This window comes from Larus michahellis, chromosome 7 (assembly GCF_964199755.1).
Source record: "Larus michahellis chromosome 7, bLarMic1.1, whole genome shotgun sequence".
Lineage (NCBI taxonomy): Eukaryota > Metazoa > Chordata > Aves > Charadriiformes > Laridae > Larus > Larus michahellis.
In genome coordinates, this window is record NC_133902.1 from 53,375,651 (window position 1) to 53,399,231 (window position 23,581).

The following is a 23,581-nucleotide window of genomic DNA, read 5'->3' on the forward strand; positions in this document are numbered from 1 at the left end:
AAAAGTAAGTTCGTGTACATGTTCTGTTCTTGGCTTAGCCTTGCATGATCCAAAGGATTTCTCACTAATCTTAAGCACTCAAAATGTGTGCATTATAGTATTAGGTGAATATCCGTGTTTTAGCCCAGCATTGCTGTTAGCACATTGTAACAACCATGGCAAAATACTTAGTGCCTGAATCCTGTGGAAAGAGTCTTTGTAAATACATTATAACATATTTAATGTCTGTGTAAATGTATTATAAATCTTCTAAATTACCATGTACCATTTTTAACTGTTTTGTAACCAATACTCACTGGTACTCACATTTGGTTTCTGTTCTGTATCTTGAGTTGCATATTTAAAATTACTTGGGCACAGCTATTATTTTATGACACCCAGAAAATGCTGAGACTATGCATTGTGTATGTCTTGAAGAATGTCGGAAGAATGTTGTGATTATTCAGTATACTGGAGAGGAATAATTTGGAAAAAGACTTGGAAAGTCTCTTCGAAAACTTTGAAGAGTTCTTGATGTATGTGGACTTGTCCAATGTATAAATCACAAAATTAGGTCTATTCACCTTTGTCACTGAATTTAGACTTTGAGAAATACACTTACTGGGACTACTTTTGATACACAAAGATGGAAAAAAGTCACAGCTCAACAAAAATCATCTTAAAGGTGATTTGTTTTAAAAGGGAATAAATCCATATTTATAACCAACATGGTATATTTGGAATAGCTCAGTGGCTTTGAGAGAAACTTGCCTGATTTTCTCTAACTTACTCAGAGGTAAAAGGACAGAACTGGATTTATAATTTCTTACTATGTTTCCTCATGACAACTTAATTCATTTTGCAAATATTTGCTCTGTAAAGAGTACAAATATATGTTATATTCATATTTATGGATACATAAAGTTATTTAAAGATAAATACATGTGGCTTTTGACTCATTTTCCTTGCTGGAGCAAAACCCCAATGATCTTGCAACTCCTTTTCAGGATGTCCTTCTGTCCATAGTTTCACTAATTCCCCTGAAAACAAAGGCAGTTTTATAAAACTAATGTAGGTCTCATCCTTCAGGGGCATGGGTTATGTTTTAATTTTGCTAATTTATTTTCTACACAAATGCTTTCTGTTGTTTGTTTAAAGTGTCCTTTTAGCGGTCTTTGGCAGTAACATGGACTGCTGAGTTTATTTTGTCTTGCACCCTCTTTCCTGCTAACTCTCTGCTTGAGCTAACAGTTGGCTGACTGTGAAGTATAATGGGAATAATCTAAGTTAATGCTAAAGGGCTCTAAACATATCCTCAACAAATAAGCATCAGTTTGTTGATAGCCAATAAGTACTTTATAAGTGCAATTAAATCACAGTGATTGATTGGGCTGGGGTGGAAATCAGAATCATTTAGAACAACAAATTCTTCACGGGGAAACCCTCACTAAATTAAGAAAACACACAAATGAACAACAAAAACAAACCATTTAAGAAGCTCTGCTCCTATACCATGTTTTCCTCATTTCTCAACTCTGTTAAGGAGAAACAACTTGATGAAAGTGAGACCTTTTTTTTTTTGAGAATGCATCTTTTCTGTTGTTAATTTATGTCATATTGAGTGAAGATCTACTGTAGAGTTGAACTAAATGTTTTGTTGCTAAGAGAGGGGATCTGCTTCCTCCTCCTTTTATCTCACTTTTCTCTCCCTCTGCCTGGCTCCAGGTTACAGGGTCTTGCACTTTTGTAGTGCTTGTTGGATTCCTCATTAAGCTCATTCAATTCACTAAATTGCTGGAAAATTATTTTTTTTTTCTGCCAGGTTAGTTTTGTGCTGGTTCAGCAAACTGAGTCAGCTCGCCATAGAATCTGATGACTACTACTGCCATTGCAAGGGCAAAAGTGTGCAGGATGCAGCCACGGTTGCAGCCTCGCAGCTGGAGAGAAGGAGGGAGGTTGAAAACAGAAAGGTCTTGTATTTATGAAAATATCTAAAATAAAACATGCAATTTAACATATAGCTTAACATAGGGGTACATGCTCCACAAAATCACTAGGGTGCTGTGCTTCTGGAAACACATTTCTGGGTAATATTGAAATATCCATGTTGCTTATTTCAGTTCTGTGTGACTAGTAGGTATTCTCTGGGGTTTTTTTTTTTACTTTTTTTTGACTTCTAAACTGTTAATTATATATAGATCAGTAACAATTGTGTTTGTGTTTTTTTTAATGTGGGAACATACAAATATTCTCAATAGCTCTACCTCGGGTATTCATTACTTTTGAATGCACTCTACTAACATGAAGATATGACTAACTTAGATAAATAAGATTTCAACATTAATTATTAGGAATTCTGTAGTCTAACTTGTTCCTACTAAAAAAATATTTTTAAAAAGAACTGGTATACATTCTGGATTTTTAAAAAGAGTGTTAAGAAATTTATATTATCTTCAGAAAATCTGGATGTAAACAGGATAGGGAAAGCTCCAAGAGAAAAGACACTTACCTTCCACAGAGGAGATACACCAATAACTATTTCTAGTCCAAATGCCATGTCAAATAGCAAAATGGCTTTGATTCAGCTACTTTTGATTACTATTAAGATGTGAAACTTAGTTTAGAAGAACAGCAAAAGGCAGAAGAAATGTAGGACTGACTTTATATGCATGGCATAAAGGCTAGTCACATGCAGTAATATGTTTGACTCCTAAGAGGCTGTAAACTTTTAGCAATTGCTTAAATAGATTTGGTTTCATTTGTAGATATTTTGCCCTCTAAAAGTTCTTTGTTTAAAGTGCTAGTTTAAGTCATTCTAAAGATAATGTTAACTGGAGTAAATGTATTCTGGTGAAAAAAACAAATGACTTGGAACTCGCAGGTGTCAACTGAATAATCAGTATGTACTGAAACTCATTTTCCTGCTTTTCATACAAGAGCCCTGCAATTTTCAAAGAAATTATTGTGCACTGAGAATTGTAAATAAAAGCATTGAGAAAAACATTTAACTAGAAATAAAAATACCACTCAAAATAACTTTTTGTCATATACTTTTATTTACCTTGAACAGAAAATTTTGCAAACCATCAATTACTGAGAATGGGGGGAAAAAACCCTAGCATGTAACAGAGGAGGCTTTGGTTATAAGTGCCATTTCTACAGCAGAGTTAAGCTATTGTAAACCAAACATCTTGTAGTAAGGTAAAATTCTCCAGCCAAAGTTTTTAAGGATTTAACAGCAACACCGAAAACATATACATATAAAACAACAGAGAAATATTTTCTAAACTTTTAACAGTCACTTGCTACAATCCGGAAGTGTTTAGTTCACATATCTATACATACAGACAAGCACTAAAACTTTTGTGAACTAACCACTTGTCCACAGGACCTGCCTAGACAGTTTGTCATCGATACGAAAGTTTTTTTTATATAAATAAGTCAATTAAACTTCACAGAGACTAAAAGAAACAATATAAAATTCCAACTGTAAATAAATCTGTACATTATGGTCAGTCTTGTTTTTCTGAAACTTTGCGCAACTTTAAAGTGTCTATTTATAAAATGGTGCCAAGGAGCAGTGTTAGCTGGAATGGAAACTTGAAGACTCGGACTCTGTAGAAACAGAAGAATGTCCCCCACGTTTGCCTTTTGAAAGAATCTTGAGGCTTGATCCTCTGCTAACTGATGTCAAGGCGTTTTGTGCTGATGTTTTGAATTTGGCACCCAGGAAGGCATACAGAATTGGATTCAGGCAACAGTGGAAGAATGCCAGGGCTTCGGTAATGGAGATCCATTTATGCACTATCGTCTCCAAGCTGCAACGATGTCTGATGACTCCGAGCAAGATGAATGTGTCGATGCTGATGCCAATGTAATATGGCAGCCAGCAGGCAAAGAAGGCGAGGATGAGGATGACTGTTGTCTTCAAGGCTTTGCGCTTCTGGTGGCCTTTTGAATGTGACAGCTTAGATATTATAATACAGTAGCACGTCAGGATTATTAGACCAGGCAAGACAAGTCCTACCAAGATATGCTGAAATCTGAAAGAAATCAGCCAGTTTTCATGGGGGTACATGCGATCACATAGATACTTTCCTTCTACTTCACTAGTACTGGCAAAAATGATATCAGGCACCGTCAAAAGCACAGCTGGTAGCCATACGCCTACATACACCACCTTCTCAGCCAACAGCTTTCGTGGTCGCTGGCTGTTGGTAGCGTGGACTATTGCCAGGTAACGATCTAAACTTATGAAGGCCAAAATCAGGACACTGCTATAGAGGTTGACTGTGTAAATGACATGAACTGCCTTACACAGAACGTTCCCAAAGTACCAGCTTATGGCCGCATCCACAGACCAGAATGGCAAGGTGATGACGAAAAGGAGGTCAGCCACAGAGAGGTGCAGCCTGTATTTATCAGTCATGCTTCTTTGTTTCTTCTGGTAGCCCATAACAACAATAACCAATCCATTGCCGATTATTCCTGTTAGGAAGATGATGGAGTAGATCGTTGGCAAGAAGATCCGGTTGAAATCGGCATTCTCATGCTGAAAGCATGGCTCTCCGTAGTCTCCATAGTCACCTGAACCAATCTCATCCGTGCCATTATCAGAAAATTCAATGATTAACCCGGAGGACAGCTAAAAAATGAAAAAAAATTAGATGTTAGGTATTCTGCAAAAGCTTACTCTGTGTGACTGACAGTATGTTATGAGTTGCCTGAACAGTCACCATCACCATGAATAGGAAAACTTTTTGAAAACCAGATGGGAAAATAGAATTTATATTTTTATATATATATAAAAAATATACAGCAAATAAGAACAAGTTAAAAAACCTCCTTTGTCTTTCTCTAAGGAGTAAAATCTTGTAACTAAGGACAGAGAATGAAAGTGGAAAGAAAGATAATGGTGACTCCCAGAAATATGTTTGGTTCTGATCACTTTGATGCTCTAATTGGATACATGGAAGAGCCCAGAAGTGCTGGATATGAGAGGTTGCTCTGTGCAGAATATCACCCATGCCATTTAATTCTTACAACAGGGAGCTATAAAAAAAAATTGACAGAAAATATGCTGCTCCAAAGTCCCTCCTCATTAAGGGGATGGGGTCAAGGAGAAATAGTGAAGGTACCCTCGGCTGATGTAATAAAGGATAAATAATAGGAAGAATTCCCTGCTGAGAAGCAACTGACAACTCCACACAGAGAGACAAGAAAGAAAAATCCACCCCAAAGCCCATAAAGAAAAGAAAGGACGAGGTGACCTTAAGCAGGGGAACTCAAACCCCATGGAGGGCCATCAGGACCAGCCACGTTCCCCTCCCTTTGTCCCCCCCCGGCGGTGGCGGGGCCCTGCCGAGCTGCAGCCAGGCTGCCAAAGCTGCCAAACTGAGCGCAGCAGTGGAAAAAGGAAGCGAAATTCTGGTGAGGGCATGAAAGCGCATCAGGAAACCACCAACGGTTTTGGCCACCGCGCTGAAAAGCAAATGCAGGCGGGCGAGTGCCACCTGGCTACGTGCAACTAATTCCTCCGTTTTTCAGATTTTGGTTTTCGTGCCCTCTATAGGGTGAACCCCTGACCCCGGGGATGCGCCCCGAATGTCCCGCAGCACTTCACATGCGGGTGCACCAGCTCCAATGCGGGCACTAACTGCGGATTAAAGTTGGAACTTGCCAAAGATCTCCCGTTTTGGTCCCAACTACTTTCAAAACCCCGCGGCAGAAGAGCGGGCCCCGGAAGAGCGGGACGCCGCCGCGATTCGGCTGGACGGGCCGGAGCGTCCGCTCCCCGCCGCTCCCAGCCCCAGCGAGATTAGGGCGGGCACCGGGGCAGAGATGCCATTCCCGGGAGCCAAATCACTCCAAACTTCCTCGCTTCTTTCTCCCCCTTCATCATCCCCGTGGCTCCAACTGCTCTACCGGCGTTTGTCAGCCCAGAAAGGCGCCACATGTCACCGCAACTGACGGCCAAGCAGCAAAGCCCGAGGAAAGAAGCGGGAGTCCGGCAGCGGCTGCAGCCGCAGCGAGGTCCGAAGCGCTGCGGCCAGAGCCGGCGGCGGCGGGGGGTCAGGGCCGAGCCCTGCCCGTTTGCGCCCCGCAGACCCCCGGCCGTTCGGCGGGCGGGCAAGCGGGAGGTGGCGCCCGGCCCCGCGCCCCCCGGCCCCCGGCCCCGCTCCCCGGGGCGATCCCCGCCGGGGGCACCTTTGTTTGCAAACAGGGCGCACATGGGCGAGCGCGGCGGGCAGCTCCCGGCACTTACATCCAGGCTGTCGAGGCTGTTGTCCATGCTCTGAGCCATCTAACGGTTCTGGGCTATCGACTGCTTGTTGTTGTTGTTGCCGCCGCCGCGCCTCTCCCCGCGCCGTCACCAGCAGCTGCACCAAACACACGCCCCGGCTCTTCTGGCGGGACGCGGCTCTTATAAGTTCCCCGGCTACCCCCCCCCGCCCCCGGCTCCTCCCCGGCGGGTGTCACCGGGCTCCGGGCGGGCGCCTCCGACCGCTCTTTGTCTGCGGCGCCGGGGCATGGGAACTGCACTTGCCCAAAATGCCCGCGGGGGCGTTGCTCCTCACAGGGGCATTTGCCACCCTCCGATTGATGTGTTCGTACAAGCGGGCTTTTGAATTTCCTCTCAAGAAAGTGCTTTGAAGTGTGTTGTCGGGCCCCGTGTTGCCATGGGTACCCCCGGCGAGCTCCGGGTGAAGTCACTGGTCCAGGAATCGTGATGTAGGAGGAAGAGGAGAGGTCCTGCACACCCTTCAAAATACAGTCATCTCAGCCCTCGGAGCTGTCTCTCATCCCTGCTGTGGAGAGAGTGTACTGGGAGAGGCAGAAGTAAGGGGATGGTCCTCAGTGAGGGACGAGAGGTTCAGAGGTTCTGCAGACCTTTCAGGGGCTGCAAGATGAGGTGAGCTGCAGGTGAACTCCTCTGGCGTCTGTGGTTTTGGGTGAGAAGTCTGATAGGGAGATGCAGGTGCTTCCTCAGCGTGTCTGAGATACGATGATGGTTCATTGTCCCAAAAGGCTTTGAAACACTACAAGAAATATGTTAAGGAAACAATCGAAATCAGGAAGAAAATTAAACATTGTCAAAATAACGGTGCTGCCAACTTCCTTTAAAACCATGGATTTGCATGCTCAATGTCTTGTCATCAAAAAATAGCAAACCTCTCTATTTGCCCACTAATATCAGGAACACTGCTTGTCTTTCTCCTTAGTCTCAAGCTTGGTAAATTAAGTTTTTTAAATGTGAAGTGTGAATATCTTTAGTAATGATCTGTTTCCAGTACTTGGGTAATTTAAAAAAAAAAAAAAAAGAAAAAAGATAAGCAGCTGAAATTGTATATGTAGGATAAAACTAGCAATAATAAAATAGGCTTGCAAGGGAAAACCAACCCAAATATAAAGAAAAATAAAACAGAATCATGGATTTCCTTTGCAGTTGTCTCTGGGGTCTCAATACTGTTGATATTCATGCAGGTAAACTAATTTGCAGAGAAGATTTTTATTAGAATAGTGTGTCATTTTTGGCCCCCCTGGTTTCACAAATCACACCATAGTGAGTATCTATGTTGGGAATAGTTGATTCAGTTATATAGATTTAGTCTTTACTGTTGGAATTTGGAGTGCAAAGAAGAAGAAGGGAGAAGGGTGTTCTTTATGTAATAACAATATGCTCAAATTACCCTGTAGCCTCAAGGGATGAATAAAACGAAAGTTTGACAAAAGTTTTATTCCTAAATGCCCCTATTACCAGTTTACGTGCTCTGAGTTAGCCACCAGTTTTAGATGCAAAGATTATTTCCAGGTATTTGACAAGAGTCACACTCTTACTCTTCCCCTAAAAGTTCTAGAACTCCTCCTGCACTACAGTGAGTATGAGTTTGGTTATGATTAATAACACTGATTATTTTTGTTAAAAACGTGTGTAAGGTATGACTTATGACATGATTACCTTCGTTAACTACATCATAATTTGATAGCAATTCATGTTTTGTTAGCAGGTCTGGAATATCATATACAAGTTGCATTAAAAGCAAGCTTTAATTGGTTATAACTCAGGAATTGGCAGTCTTCGGAAAACTCAATATCTACTTTGAGCTTATATCCAGAAAAATTTGAGAGGGTTTCTGTGCTAGAATTCTACAGAAATAACAAATCTTCTACTGCATCCCCATTTTTCAATACTTACATGACCATAATTCTACTCTGCTAAACTTCTTTAAAAACAAGTGTGACAAAATTATAATTATTGCTATTCGTCCCTTATTTTCCATAGAATCTGTGATGTCTTCGTTACTTTCTAGACTTACAAATAGGAAAATACATGCCAAAGTAACGTGCAGCCCAGCGTTAGATCACCAGGAAGATAAATGAGCAGATGAGGGAATTTTTTATATATGGATGAGTAGGATCATGTCTATAGGATCATCTTTCGCTTTTTCACTTACTGAGGATGCCCAGCTCATGGCACCCGCAACTGCCGTGCAGTTTTTGCTGAAAGGCTCTCCAGCCTACTGAACTTACAAACATGTGAACCAGATTTTCAGAAATACGCTTATTGAACAGGTGCTAAAAAACCAATCACGACATGGAGCTGCATATACGGGAGATGAACTTTTAGGAAAAATTGGATCCTACCTTGCCAGAAAATCATATGGGTGAGAGGTGTATTTTTATGGAGAACATCTTAGAGGCGCACAGAAGTTTAAACACTGCTCCTTCTCTATGTATGCATTGCAGGACATTAAAATATCCTTGTAGTGCAGATGGCTTGTGGCAATGGTTGCAGATGAGCAAAAAACCCCATATGTACATGAACTCTAGAGATACTTGACAAGTTTGAGAGTTGGTTGGTTATTTATTGGGGTAGATATCATGGAGTGCATTGACATGTGGGGTATCGATGCACAGAACTGGAAGTGTAATTACAGCCCAAGTAGGTAAATGTTATCACACCTCCATTTTACTGTGCAGGTAGACGCATAACAGCAAAGCATATTATGTGAAAATTGATTTAATTAATTAATAAGATAGGGGACAGTGACATTGTATTCATAGATAGTATAAGAAAGTCAGACCTGAGGAATGATCTAGTTCCATGGAATAGCCCTGAAGCGTGGTAGTGCTGAGTGGTGGGAAATTTGGGGACTGACACCCTATCTGATGAGATGTCACTGAAATGTGTTTGGAGGAAGGTCCTCTAAAACTGTCGTTCACACTGCTGTTTTGTTATCTGACCTCTTTTGTTTCTCCTATCAGAAAATCCATGTGAAAACTTCCTTTGTTGCACAGAGGACCATCGAGGGCAAGTTAATGATTTCCAAAGTGATAAAAGAAAGGAGCTGTTTCTGCAGAGCATGTAAATCAGAGCTAGCTACAAATCTTCTTAAGACAGAGCTAGCAAATAGCAATTTCCAAGCTTATGTTTTGCATTACATGTTTTTCTGGTCACAGAATTACTGTGAAAATCAGACCCTTCCTAAGGCATGTATGTAATACGTGCCCTCTGAGATTCAAAATCCTACATGTTCTTATACTGTTATGCAAACAACACAATTCCTCAAGTTGTGAATCATTAACCTACTTTTTTGTCTCCTAAAAAAAGATATGAATGCTGGTCATGCAAGAGCAAAATAGTTTCTAATAAACCTTTCTAATGGGAAAAGTACCACTTTGATTCAATATCCACAGAAATTGAAAAATAAATTTCACTTTATTTAACTATTTTAAATTACTTAATTTGAAGGCTTCACAAGCATCTTTAACAAAGTAAACTTCTAGCTAATAAAAGATTGAGGACACCATTGTCTGTGGGTGACACCTAACACAAAGGAGATAGGATCCCTCATTTATGTAATATATAAATACGGCTGTAATGTAATAATTACAATGGTATTAATAAAATATTCCTTATTTTTTACTGTTAATCCTTTCAGGACACATAGATGATTGTATCTTAAAAATACATAACCAGCAATAGTGCTGAAATTACTGTACTACATAGTAGGAAATTAATAATTTTCAAATATTCACTGATTTTCTCTGTATGTGTCAATTCCTGTACTGGAAGGCTTCTGAAAGTGGGGGGAGCGTCTTCTAAAACATAACAGAGAATGCGCTCAGTATTTGCAAGACATTACCTTCGAGTAGTGGATTTTTCTATCCTAAAAAATACTCCAGGGAACTGATGTTGTGGACTTGCTTGCCTCTAGGTGAAAAGTGGTTTCCTTATAAAACTGTAATGTTTATTACCATATGCTGGATTGACTGCATGACAAATGGGTCTTCAGGCGGACCAAAGTTGTATACATAGAGAGGAAAAGGATATACCCTGCCTTTTCCATCTGATCTTTCTGTTGAAGTGGGAAAGGTATCAATCTCCCGCCTGTTAGAATGGTTACAAGCGATTTGCTGGAGTTGGGTTTCAGTTAATGGCTTGCTTTGCTCTTGGTTCTCAGAGCTCCCTGTCTCCATCTCTTTCTGCCTGTGCTGCAGTGGAACAAGCCTACCGACTGTTACCCCGGTCCTGGAAGGAGAGTGTCTGCCCACTTTCTGGGCAGGGTGCCACCTAAATTTACTGATTTGAAAGCAGAAAGACAAAATAAAATCTGCAAAGGAGCAGGACATATCTTTCAGTTGGTAGCATGTTACATTACCACAGGAATAAGTCCCTCTATGAAAAGAATGATACTTGAATATCAGAAGAAAATTAAAAGAAAAGCCTTACATCAGCATAAGGCAACAAAAGTGTTGGCATCAAAGACAGATTTCTTTATGGTTCCTTGCTTTTAACAAGGAGAATTTGTTTTGTTTCCTTAAAGCATTGCCACAAGGCCAAGATGTCTAAAGTCAGCACAGAAAAGTCAGCAGGAAAAAAAAGTGCTGTCCTCTAAAAGGAATCATAGTCACTCTTGTGTTTTAATCCCACCTCCATCTGTGGCCTGCAGCAAATCACTTAACCCTTCTGACTGTGTTCACCCAACTGTAAAATGGGGATAACAATACCTACTTACCTACCTCAGAGGAGAGTTGTAGGGATTAATTGGTTGATGTTTGCAAGGCACTTTGAAGACAGCAAGTGCTTATTTTAGAGCCTGTTGAAATTATTGGTGACACTGATCAGCTAAAATTCAAAGGGGACCAAACTCATTAAGGTTCTGATCTTCTTCCTCCATTTGGCTATGTTTATGGGTTAGCAAATCTCACTGCATGCGGACAGTTTATTGTTTGTTTGGAAGCAGAGTAGACTAAAAAGATGCTTTGAACAACTTTGTTAATCCTTTTAACAAACATGTCTTCATTTGCATATCACTGAAGCTGAAGGTTTTATCTTTGATGATTATATAGCAGAACACTTCTGGAGACACGTTGAAGTGGTTTTTTTCCAGACTTGCGGTCAGATCAGAATTATGAAAACAAACTAAAACCTACCTAATTATATCACAAGTAATTTCTTTACTATAACCAGGCAGGATTTCGGCTTTCATAGCATTCAGATAGATTTCTGCTTAGCTGTGAGATGTGTTTCTTATGATATTAGAGATATGGTTTAGTGATGGTTTTTGTCAGAGTTAGGTTGATGGTTGGACTAGATGACTGAAAGGTCCCTTACAACCTAGGCAATTCTATGATTCTGTGATTCTACGTTCTTTTATGCTGTAAAATTCCATCAAAAACTTGCTGGCAGTTCAGTTTGCATTAATAAGGACAGGATTTCCTTCTGTAGGACCATGCTAAACTCCTGTTTTAAGAGCATATGGAGAAAATTAGAAAATCTAGTTCAGATATTCATATATACATGTATGCAGTTTCACAATTTCATGATTTCTTAGTACATAGCTTTAGAAATACAGTTATGTCTGTGACTGTGCATCACTTCTCCAGTGTAAACAGAACATCGCTACTTGGAGACTAATAGACTGAACAGGGCCCTGAGCCACCTGGTCTAGCTTTGAACCCAGAGGTTCCTTCCAACCGGAATTATTCTATGACTCAAAATAGGTCCATCAGACCATGTGCTCGTGCCTCTCCTACTAGCAGTGCCCAGAGTCGCCTGGATCAAAACACATCCACTTACGCGTGTGTACATTAAGCCCGTGTGCTCTACACAATGGAAATAGCATTTTGATGTTGTGTTTCCACCCTGACAGTTTTTGATCAGTCTTTTGTTGAAATGGCGTCTGTGGAACTGTGTGCTTGGGATGTAGCAAAGCATGCTAGCATGTGCCATATTTTCTTTATCCTTTTCACACATTTCTTCTAATTCCTTTCTTTGGATGCGGTAGTAGGTATTGATTTTTCACGTTGTGAGTGTCTGAGCTTGCTGAAATAATTTCTTTAGCTGATTTGCCCCCTTGTTTTGTGTCAAAAATGTGGCACTGAAAGCAAAGTAGGAGAAACAACTCTTCCTGTTTAGCTCAGTTTAGCAGTCTGAAGCTCACAAATGTTTTAGTTTTGTTGCAACAGCTTTGAAATAAAGTCTGTACATGTGGGTGCTGAACCTCAGCTTGCATACTCGTTTTTGAATCTGCATGCCAGGGATTGCTCCTGTCTCTGCTTCCTCCCAAAATTGGTGGCTGAATCTGTTGTTCATCACTGCCCGAATTCAGTGATGTGCATTCCCATCATTTGTTTCTTTTGGTTATCCCACTATTTCCCTGAAAATTCACTTTAGAATTGCAATCGTGGTTTTACTGCTGGAAGCAGTATGCCATTGAGATATTGCCTTTTTTCAGGAGGTGCAGGAGTAAGACTGGGTTTACGTTTTTGAGTCAGTGCTTCCTACTTGGGTAATATAATTGAGAGCATTTACTCGTTAACTGTCCATCGGTTTGGTGTCTGTTGAAAACATGACCCAACATTTCTAAAACAACCAAAAAAATCTCCATTAAATGTTGCCATATTTTCAGTGTTGCAGTCGAGCCCTCAATATACAGTACTTGCTTAAATACCATGAATAAGTACACATATACAGGTATATCCAGTTATTTATAGTCTAAGATAAGAATGTAGATAGAGAGCTGTAGGAATATGGCAGGTATGTTCCTTTCTCTGTTCATTAATTGCCAGTGAAATGAGCATGTTATTACGCACTTATTATTTTCAGCTGATTGGTTATGAATGGTGATATTTGCTCTTGCTGTTTTCAAAATTTGGTAGGATTTAGGGCCTAATCTTTGTAAATAATCACTGAGGTCACACGGTACAATTTCTTCTCAGTCATTAGGTGACCAACCTCTATGAAAGCAGAACTGCTTGAAGAAGTGATTGGGATGTTGAACCTCTGTTGCTGATTTAATGGGGAGGCAAATATAATTTTACTGCGTAAAGAGTGCTCCAGCCACGTGATATAAAGAGCTGATCTCTTACAACTGAACTTGCTAAGCTTTCATCTTGCTGGGTCAAATTCATTTTTAGAAAGTGGAACAGACATCTTTGGACAAACTTTATGCTGAACCAGGCATCATTCACATCATTTCCATAATGTCTGGAATGAAGACGTTGCAACATCATGGCATGTGCTCTGGCTGATCTGACAGAAAAGTGATAGCGTGCTAACACCTGATCCAGATCAGGTCTATACAGTTGGATGATTTAACAAAAATCTGTTGTATAACATGGAACTGTGGAGCCTTCACCTCTACAAGAGAAAGTGAGGCAGAATCCTTAAGGAGCATAAAGAATAGAAGATGAGCATTTTAGAAAATAAAAAGCATTAAAAATCTCTTCCTGCCTTTTCCATTTTCATAAGGAGAACTGCATTTGGCTTGTACATGGACCTTAATGTGAAATAGCTGTGTTCCTCTCTGACAGGGAGAGAGGAACTTACCAACCAAACTCAGTTCAGCTCTCTTTTTTCACTGTCTCACCAGATGATTGCACACATAGGAGAAGCATCTAGAAAATTTGTTGTCATGAATTTTTGTTCATGTGTGCATGTTTGTTCACGCTTCAGTGTACCTAGTTATGCATCAGCATACGTTTTAAAAACGTCTTCCCCAAACGTATGCATAAACAGCGAACAGGTGAGTAAGTATTAGTGAAGTAAGAAAAAATGCCATCCAAGCAAACTGTTGTCTGTGTTTAGCTATATCATTACCCTCCAAGGTGCAGCTGAACAGAAGTACGGGGAGTGTGGAAGCTTCAGTACTTAGAAGTGACTGTTCCAATTTGTCTTAATATACACTTCAAACTTTCTCCATTAGAACTGCAGCCTGCGATCCTGTTCCTTCGTTCATGAGTTCAGTGCAACTGAACATGGGGAGACAGACTTCAGTCTTGAAATACTCACTTTATAAATGAATTTGTTATTTTAGGAATTTGCCATTATTTTAAGTAGCTGGTTCTGTATTTCTGAGGTTATTTTTCAGTACTGAGTGAATACTGTGAAAAACATACAGGAGGGGAGTTCTAAAAATATTTCTAGGTTACAGTCTGTATTCAGGACAGTCTGTACTAAGTGCCATTTTATCTTTTTTTTTTTTTTAACTTATAAAAACAGGAAGAAGCTTTGCTACTTCTGAGGACCCTGATAAATGTCTCTACCTGTCTTTTTCTAGAAAGATCTCTTCAGGTGCCAAGCAAGGGTCACTGTAACCATGGATACTTATACTCCATTTTCCCCTTGGGTTTCTGTGAAAAACTTGGTATGATGCCCAGTTTAAACCGCATTTTATGTTAGGTAATCATAGGCTCAGTCTGTTCTTGGGTATTGTGGTTTTAAGTTTTCAACGGTTGCTCTGTGGTTTGAAAGCTGTGTTTTTTATTCCCTCTTCTTTTCTAAGCAAAGAATCTGTTAAAGCAAAGTCGCTTGATAACAATTATTCCACCAAAATAAAGTCTTTTGGGATGGATTGGTTGTTGCGTGGTTTAAAACTGAAACCAAACTAACAAACCACTTTAGCATCGTGTTCAATACAAAATACATTACATTTTACTGAATTTGGAAATTCAGTAACTTTACTGGAATTTGTCAAAATGCACTTAGGAATTAGAAGAGACTTGATTTGTTTTTTACATGTATCTTACAAGTCAGTCTTAGAAAGATTTCTAAATGTGTTTTAGTGAAAAGTGGAATCCTCCTCTGCTGCTTTGATATAGATCTATAAAAAGGATCTAAGTCTAGTGGAAGGAGCAGTGTAATTCAGATGAGGGGAGAAACTAATTATAGATTTTTCTCACCTTTCAAAAACATTGGAGGCGTTGAGTAAGTGTACAAAGGCGAAGGTACCTAATATGAATGAGTATGAATGTGTATATAGAAATGGAAACTGCCCTGCTGGATGTGGAAGCAAAGCTCAAGAAGTGCCATGTGATCAGATCAGAAGAACCATATCAGCTCCATCAACTTCTGAAAGAACTGTGTGAAATGAGAAGTCTTGAAACAGTTAGGTTTTAATAAATCTGTCAAAACCAGGGCAAAGTCATGTGACTATTGAACGGCAAATGCACGGCCTACATTTAAAAAGAATAACACAGGCTACTCTTGCTTCAGTTGTCTTATTGGCATGCAAAGCTTTGGAACAACCTCTGGTGGGATGAATATTTGAAGTGTGGAATGAAAGGGAAAATGGAGCAAAAAGGAAGTTGAATTTATAAAAGTATATTGTAGTAGGACTACTCAATAGCTTTAATTGATAATTCATTTTCTAGGCAAAGGAAATAGAGTAGATTCCACTTGTCTGGACCTCGGTAAAGCACTTCATATGATGCTGTTTGAGTGTTGACGAGATTAGTTGGTTAAGTTAGACTCTGTGGGAACTAATACAATATACCTAATATGAATGAGGAAGTTTATAAAGGGAAATAACAATGATGACACTGAAAGGGAAATAGTAGGCTGCAGGAAAGCAATCAGTAGAGCTCTTCAAGGTTCATCGTTGGAACCAGTTACGCTTACTATTTTGCATTAGCTTTGTGACAAAAAGTAGTAAGCTACTGAAATTCACTACTAGTGGAAAATGAGGTGTCACTGTTGAAACTGGGATATCCTCAGATATGACAGGAGGGAGAGAAACATAAATATATCAGCCAATTGCAGAATGAGTCTGAATTTCTCATATACAGCTGAGAAAGAGATGTCTTTGCTTGTTGAATGTATCAAGTGGGGTACACTTAATGGAGAAAGAAGTACCATTGCTGCCGTACAGAGCACTGGAAAGGTGTCTTCTGAAATATTTTTTACAATTCTTAACAAGAAAAATAAATTCAAATGGAATAGGTGCAGAGAAGGATGACTGGCGTGAAGTGTGGAATGGAGAGCTGCTCCTGCAAGAGGAGACTGAAAGAGCTTCTTTTCCTTAGTTCACAAAATGAATGTTGAAAGGGACAATGAAGCAGGATAGTAGACATCTGAAAAGGAAAAGAAATACTTGGACCAGTATTAGTACACCACTGACTGGAATGTAATACCATGGTGAACACACATTGTAAAAACATGGAAAAGTTTTTAACTGTCAGAGGAACAAGCTTTAGGAACAGTTTCTCAATAAAAAAGAATTTTAAGCAATTGACTGCTTTGACTGATTTGTTGCGACTTGTTGACCCTAGTTCAGTCCCATTATTCTAGGTTCTGATCTAAAAGGCTGTTCCTTTGATAGCTGCAATGTTTGTGAAAGTTAAAATATCACATACCTGATGATCACAGAATCTAAGCATTTGTGTAACTTTTATACTACGCATTTTTGTTAAATTCAAGAGTTTATGTCCCTTTCTTTATGATTTCAGGTGCTATTAGGGTAGCAAGATTGATTTTATGTGAGATGGAGATAAATGCTGAGAAAGTACCCTTCTGGTGCCTAAAGACAAAGTAGTATTGAGTAGTTCATAAAATCCTGATTTTGCTCTAAGAGAGAAGCAATTTTCAGCCACAAATGTCAGATTTTAGTGTCCAAGCCATGAATCTATGCCAGAGCTGGTGAGTAAGTCTCCGTTGACCAATACAGCGACTGTACTGCTTGTGTCAAGTGTAAGTATTTGCACTTTGAAAACACAGATCTTAGAGTAACATATAAAATCAGTCACGTTCTGTACTGCTGTTTATCACAAAAAACCCATCAAAATAATTTATTCAGTAGTTCCTGACTCTGTAAGAACCACTATTGTAGAGAAGATTTGAGAATAGCCAGTCACAACCAAAGTGTTAGTCTTTGAATACTAGTCAAACACAAACAATTCAAATCTTACGAACAAGGAGACGGAAGAGCCTTTTCATCATCTGTCTGTCTTATTGCCGGTGGAAGGTGGTTTCCTATAAGAAAGGTAGCAATCAAAGGCAAGAAGAGGCAAGTAAAAGCAAAATGTAAACATACAGAGCCAAAATTTAGGGGTTAGGAGGAGGTCAGTGCCTGAAACGGTAGAAGCAAAGTTTAATTGTGTTCTTAGACTTCGATTTTTTAATTAGTACTCCACTGAGGGAAAGGCTGCAGTCTAAGCAGCAAATGCTTTGGGTGCATTATGTTAGACATTAGAGAATACAACCGCAATCACAAATCCTTTGGAAAGTTGGTTTTGTTAATTATTGGAATGGTAGCTTGGGTGCTACCAGAATATGTCTTTTCATGTTAAATGTTCTGTAGAATTTGAATGTGCATTTGTGTCTGTTCTTATAAATTGGATGTACACAATGAAATTGAAGTAATGAAATAAAGAACACAAGTTGTCTGTACGTCTAGGTAATGTCTAATTGATTGCAAAGCAAAACCTGTGCAACTTGTTACACTCCAATCAGGGACAGATGGACAAGAAATGGCAGTGAGTGTTTAACTGGCCTCATGCCTATTCTTTGTTCTAAAGCCCCTGAAAAGACTCTTAGTTCTGGGTAACAAAACACTGGCAAGTCTGCCTGGGATTCTTTGTAATATTCATCACATGGAAACCAATTTCCATACGGGTAAATTCCTTCTCAGAGAGAGAGCTTGTGAGCAGGGCCCCCAGAATTAAACTAGAAAGGGAGTTAATTTAGTGGTAAAGCATAAAGGGGAAATGTGAAAATAAGGCTGTATATACAATGCTTGTATGTGTAATAATGAAATAAAGCCTTATGTACAATCATCTCAGAATAGCACGTCCAACAGAAATATCATACAAGAAATAACAGAAGGATCAATATCAGCTCAATTATTTACTTGTAAGTGATAATAACAGAAATATAATCTCTCTAGGAGCCAGTTGAATTTATGCATCTGGGTTTTCAAAAAAGTAATGAAAGGAGTATGGAGCCGAGCACAATCTGGATCCCGGTGTTGTTCTCGAGGTGCAGAAATCACCTTGAAGTTAACAGCTTTTTATTTGTGGGATGAAGGCTGCTTTGGGAAAAGTTACATTAAACAGTGAAGAGAGTGAGGAGTAGCAAAGAAGGAAAGATGAACAATAAGTTCAGAAGGAGCAAACAAATAGGAACAGAGACAGTAAGGTCATGGAGGGACAAGAGCATGAAAAGATGGTGACAGATGAAGTTGATAGTCCCTCTTTTTTATTTTCATTTGTCACAAAACCAAAGAAAAGCAACCTTATCCTGGTGGATAGGAAGAGGTGAAGATTTCTCAGCCAAAGAGCAGGTCTGTTTGAATTGCTGCAGGCTGAGCAGAATGACAAATGAAAATGCAGAGGGAAGTGGGGGCCTTAGGGGAAATTTGTCCTAGCTCAGTAAGGACAGGGATAGTACCAGATTCACAGAAACTTATTTATCATCCAAGGAAAAAAGACAAGAGAAAGCAGAGAAAATAATGGACTTACTTACTTAAATTTTATTTCTGTGAGAAATATTTTAAATACAAATAGACAGATAAAAAGTTCTTTGGTAATACATGTTGGTGCATTTGTGCAGAAAGCAACGCAGTGCCAGTGGAAGTGTAAGACTGGGGGCTTTCAAAACAGGAAAACCTATTTTATTCCTAGTGCAAGTAGAGCACAACGAAATAAAGTCAAATATGTATTACTTTATAATTTCCATCTCTTGCTTTTAAATAGCAAATCTCTTTATCGGTTTGCCCACCATATTATTAAAACATTTAAAATGTATTTTTATCTCTATCAAATAGCAATTTTCTTTCTACTACTATTAAACAGGAAACCTTTGTGGATTGCTCCTCTGGTTTCTTGCACGCATACACAAGTACACATTCACATATACACACACACATTTTATGACCCTTGAACTGTGAAATGATGCAGAGGGGACAACTCTCTTTTTAATTGTAACAGTGGACAACCTGTAGTATATTCTCCACTGAACCACATGACAAAGATCCTCCCAGGACCAAAATTATCACCACAACAGCTCACCAAAACAGCATTTTTTCCTGTTCTGATTCCAGGAATTCCATAGATGGAGGGCTTTATTTTTTGTACAGTAGTGCTATAACAGCCCCCAGGGTCCCACCAGTCTCATTCCTAACCATGAGGACCTACCTACGGAATAAAAAGAGTTTATTTAGTTCTTTCCCTGCAGTAGTCAACAGAGTGTCATTTAGGTCGAAGTGTAAGATGGGGCCACTTGTCCATTAGGAAGTGGAATGAAACCACTAATTCACTTTGTGTAGACTACAAAACAGCTGCCAGACAGTAATAATTTTCAGTCAGTGCTGACCTGGGGTAGATTTAACAAGTGACCTAGAAATGAAAAGCTTGGTAGGCAACTGCAAATCCCCTGAGTTATTTGAAACGGCACGCTTCTAAAAGATTTAGAAATGTATAATTTAGTAAGGGACAGACAGTATGTTTTAATTAATATGCTTGTATTTTTTGAGGTTGGATTTTCTTTTACTGTCATTTATATCAGTAAAGAATGTATGTCAAATACTATTTCATAGGAATAGTTATGTTTTGTATCAACTTTGCATGAAATTAAATTAACTCATGAACAGGAAAGTGATACAGAATCAAACTCTTGGAGTGCATATTTCCATTTATGAAAATGAGTGAAAATGCTAAGAGTAAATGGAGTGCATTTTGAAATCTTTGGTTGTCCCTGTCAGGGGAGGTACCCAGGACCGGGTAATGAGACTCGTTTCAGGGCAAGGGCATGGGCAAAAAAGGCTGACACTCTTAGGTTTTGAACAGACATGAATAACAGGGGGGTAAATTATAAAATAATGAATGGTCTAGAGAAAATAGAGGAGGAGCTTATTGTCTTTCAATTTTCCAAGACTAAAATAAGGGGACAGTCAATGAACTTAAAATAGTGGTGACCTATTGCTCCTTTGGCTGAGGAAGCCACCCAGCTGGGGTGCCTGAGTACCACTAGCAGAGGGAGGTCAGTGGCCAGGCGTGTTGTTTGTGCTGCTATGATTTTCAGATCACTGACGCTAAAAATGTGTAGGGATTCCATAATGAAGATGCTAATATGAATATTGCATATATCCGGAGCTGTTAACAATCAGTAATATCTGCTTCCATAGTTTCAGGCAGAAAAGGGATAGATGATTGTTCACTTTTTTTTTTTTTTCTGGTAGGGTTAATTTAGGGTTTTAATTCCCTAAATTGGTTCATTGTGGAATCGGAGCCCATACAAAGGAAGTGGTGGGATTACATTGCTAAGATCAAGACTGACATTAGTGGGACAAGCCATGAGATATTCTTACCAGTAATGTGAAAATGCATTTTTAGAGATCCGTGGAAAATGTAGTGGCTGGCATGGGGGGAAAAGAAAACATTTGTCAACTGGGTGGGGGAAAAGAGGGAGTTGGTTTTTTTACTGCTGGCCACTGTCAAATGAAGGATACTGTGTAATATACGCTAGGGTCTAATGCAGTGTGGAAATTCCCATATTTCTATTGACGTAAACCACATCATTTTAATTTACCTAGAGAGGATCTACACTCCAATCCTTGCTACATAGAACTTGTCAGTTGGGACTCCAGGGTTTTATTAATGGCTCTGTCTTTCATGCGCTGGATGACTCCAGGCAAGCCATTTAACCGCCACTGCATCAGCTTAATGCTTTTTAAAAAAGAAGATAACAGTGTGTGTACTTGAATCCAAGAAAGCCTTGAATATTAGAGGATCTCATATCATATGTGTCATGTTAGGAAATATGCATAAGTTAATGTTTCTTAAGTTAGGTTTTTGGGGTTTTTTCGAAAGCAAAACAAAACAACAAACCAAACAGCTCTGGTTTTGATCTGTTGATAAAGGTGACCTCAAATTACCTTACATTGACTATGATAATACTGTGCCTAAGAATGGAGGAGAGACTATTGGTGTGGCCTGCTTGGCCTTCTGTCACAGATGCAAAGTTGCCATATATTACCTCACAGTTATTACAAGGCATTGCTCCCCAAAGACTGACCATGCACATCTTTTACCCCTACTAAATCAAGGTGATCTGTTGTCTTATTCCGTGGCTGTCATGGTGCTATCTACTCATTTTCTGAAACTGTAATGTGTACAAAATATTTTTCTTTTACTTCCAGCCAGCAAGAAACTTTGAGCCATATTGTTTTGGGCTGTTTGATGGAAATACTGAGTTTTGCAGTTTTCCCCGTAGATGCTGAGGTTGTTGACCTCTATTGAAAGAGTTTGTGGGATAGCTGCTGAGCCATTTTTGTCTTCTGCACACCTAAATTTTGCTCTTGATGTTGACAGTTTCATAGTTCCAGTAGGATAGAGCTGTCATCAAGGGAAGTTGAGATCACACAGCATGAAATGGTCCCTCATTTAAAAGACACTGAAGGAGAGTTTCGGACATGGAGTACAAATACTTTAACCTAACTGAATGCCCCCAATGAGAAGAATGAAGAGGACTGAACATGCAGATGATGATGGTCTTGCAGTGGTTTGCACTGGTTTGAAGATGTAAAGAAATATGCTTCTAAACGTTGATTACACATGTAGGCCCAGAAAATTGGATTCCTCAGATCATTAGTCTATGAATTTCTGTAGTAAAGTTTTAATGAATTGAAGAACAATTCTTTTACTGATCAAGGTGGAAAAGGTTTTAGTAGCCATGAATTCATAGATAGGACATACTACACCTTTTACTTAGGTGTGTATTTTGGTTTCAATATAGAATCTCTGCAATCCAAATAGAAATGTGTTTATCTGGGGTTAGAAGGAGTGTTTTCCTGGACTAAGTTAACAAGCTAGAGCGGAATAAATTTGTAGCTAAGGCAGAAACTCCCTTTTTTGCAGTATACATCCAAACTGAATGACTTCAATATTAATAGTGCCCATCTACAGTTGTCTGCAAAGCGGGTTACCTATGAGTTGGTTAGGGAGAAATTCTGAGGCTTCTCATTAAAAAGAAACATGGGATATTCCCTCAAAAATTTAAATGAATTAAAAAATAATGAGGACCAATAAACAGAGCAGGGCTTTGCAGAGTGAGGATTTTCAACTGGCATAAGCTGACACAGAAATTTAGAAATGTATGTCAGTCAACCAAGGTAACTGCTGTGTGCAACTTTAACATTTATTTCCCAGAAGCAGTGAGCAATCAGGGAAAGCAGTAAGAAATCTTGACTTCTCATTCACTGACCTGAAAACTAACTAGTTCTGATGTATTGTGATTAGTTAAGTACAGGGTAACAAAATGCTTTAAATAAATATTGGCTATCAACTAATATTCATATCTTTAGGTATTTATGGTGATATTTAGAATGCTCAATGAGTACCAGATGCAGAAGAGATTCTATTTAAATGGAGGATGCATGATCTTGGGAAACTTTCAGTGCATGAATTAATATACTCTGTAAAACTCCATTTTTCAGTTTATGGTAAATTATCTTGACATGAACAGCAATGAATTCAGAATATAGTTTAATGAACTGGACCATGGGTTAGCATCTCTTCTCTTAAACCCTGAAAATGAAGAAACATCAAAACAATGACTTCTGATAATCCCCTCAAATAAAGCTTAAATTCCTGAAGTGATTCCTTTGCTGAAGTAGCTGCTTTGTGTAACAACGAGCCTTGTACAAAGGCTCCCTGGGGCAGAAAGACAGGCAGGATGCAAGCTTGAAAGTTTGCTGGCCCAGTCAAGATTTTTTATAGCCTTGGGCTACATGGCACCAGTTAATTTGGGGAACTGTTTAACTGACTTTAGTTTATACAATGTTCCTCTCTCTGTGTTTGTGAAAGCTCTTGGCTGTACCAGTTGGCATCCCCATAGTGCTAGGTGTAGTAACTAGAAAGTTGAAATCAGTGAATCGGTGATGCAAGTACAAGTATGGGCAAGTAGAATGAAAACAAAGAAGTGAAATCTAGTTTTTGAGTAATTTTCCTTTTCCTCTTGCAATAGTTGGCATGATTTCTGTCCAAAGCAGTATCTACCTACCACTGACTACTCAACACTGCAGCTCCACAGTAAAACCCCTTGTTCCTACCCCTCAGTCCTTCATCCTGTGAAATCCCCCCCAACTTACCATTTCATTCTGAAAGCAGAAGGAACTACACATTGTACCAAAATGTTTCCTAAACGTCCAGTATTTAGTAAATACATCTATATTGTTAAATGGATTTTTATATAGAACTGGGACCCACCAAAGTTTTCTTTTGTTTGTGATGTTCCCCTGTTTGTATCTCTCAGAGGTCTGAAGAACACAGTAAAATGTGATGTTTATAAGCATCTTTTGTAACGGAGAGTTACTTTATT

The 23,581-nt window shown here is 39.3% G+C and overlaps 1 protein-coding gene and 1 long non-coding RNA gene across 2 annotated transcripts in view; one reads left to right on the top strand and one right to left on the bottom strand.

Annotated features, from left to right (window-relative positions):
- The window catches only part of LOC141746852 (uncharacterized), a 76,150-nt gene that overhangs the window by 41,175 nt on the left and 11,394 nt on the right, over positions 1-23,581 (top strand). The gene's annotated exons all lie outside the window — the stretch shown is intronic.
- Positions 3,013-6,382, bottom strand: CXCR4 (C-X-C motif chemokine receptor 4). The gene is made up of 2 exons (XM_074595869.1): positions 6,245-6,382; positions 3,013-4,624 (listed from the first exon to the last, which is right to left on the bottom strand). The coding sequence occupies exons 1-2, from the start codon at positions 6,281-6,283 to the stop codon at positions 3,563-3,565; spliced, it is 1,101 nt and encodes a 366-aa protein (XP_074451970.1). The 5' UTR covers positions 6,284-6,382; the 3' UTR covers positions 3,013-3,562.

What these genes read in the sequence shown, in the direction of transcription:
- CXCR4 (XM_074595869.1), bottom strand. Translation starts at nt 6,283, where the DNA reads ATGGCTCAGAGCATGGACAACAGCCTCGACAGCCTGGAT. An exon ending in ACAGCCTCGACAGCCTGGAT is followed by an intron (nt 4,625 to 6,244) that starts GTAAGTGCCGGG and finishes TTCATTTTTTAG; the next exon opens with CTGTCCTCCGGGTTAATCAT.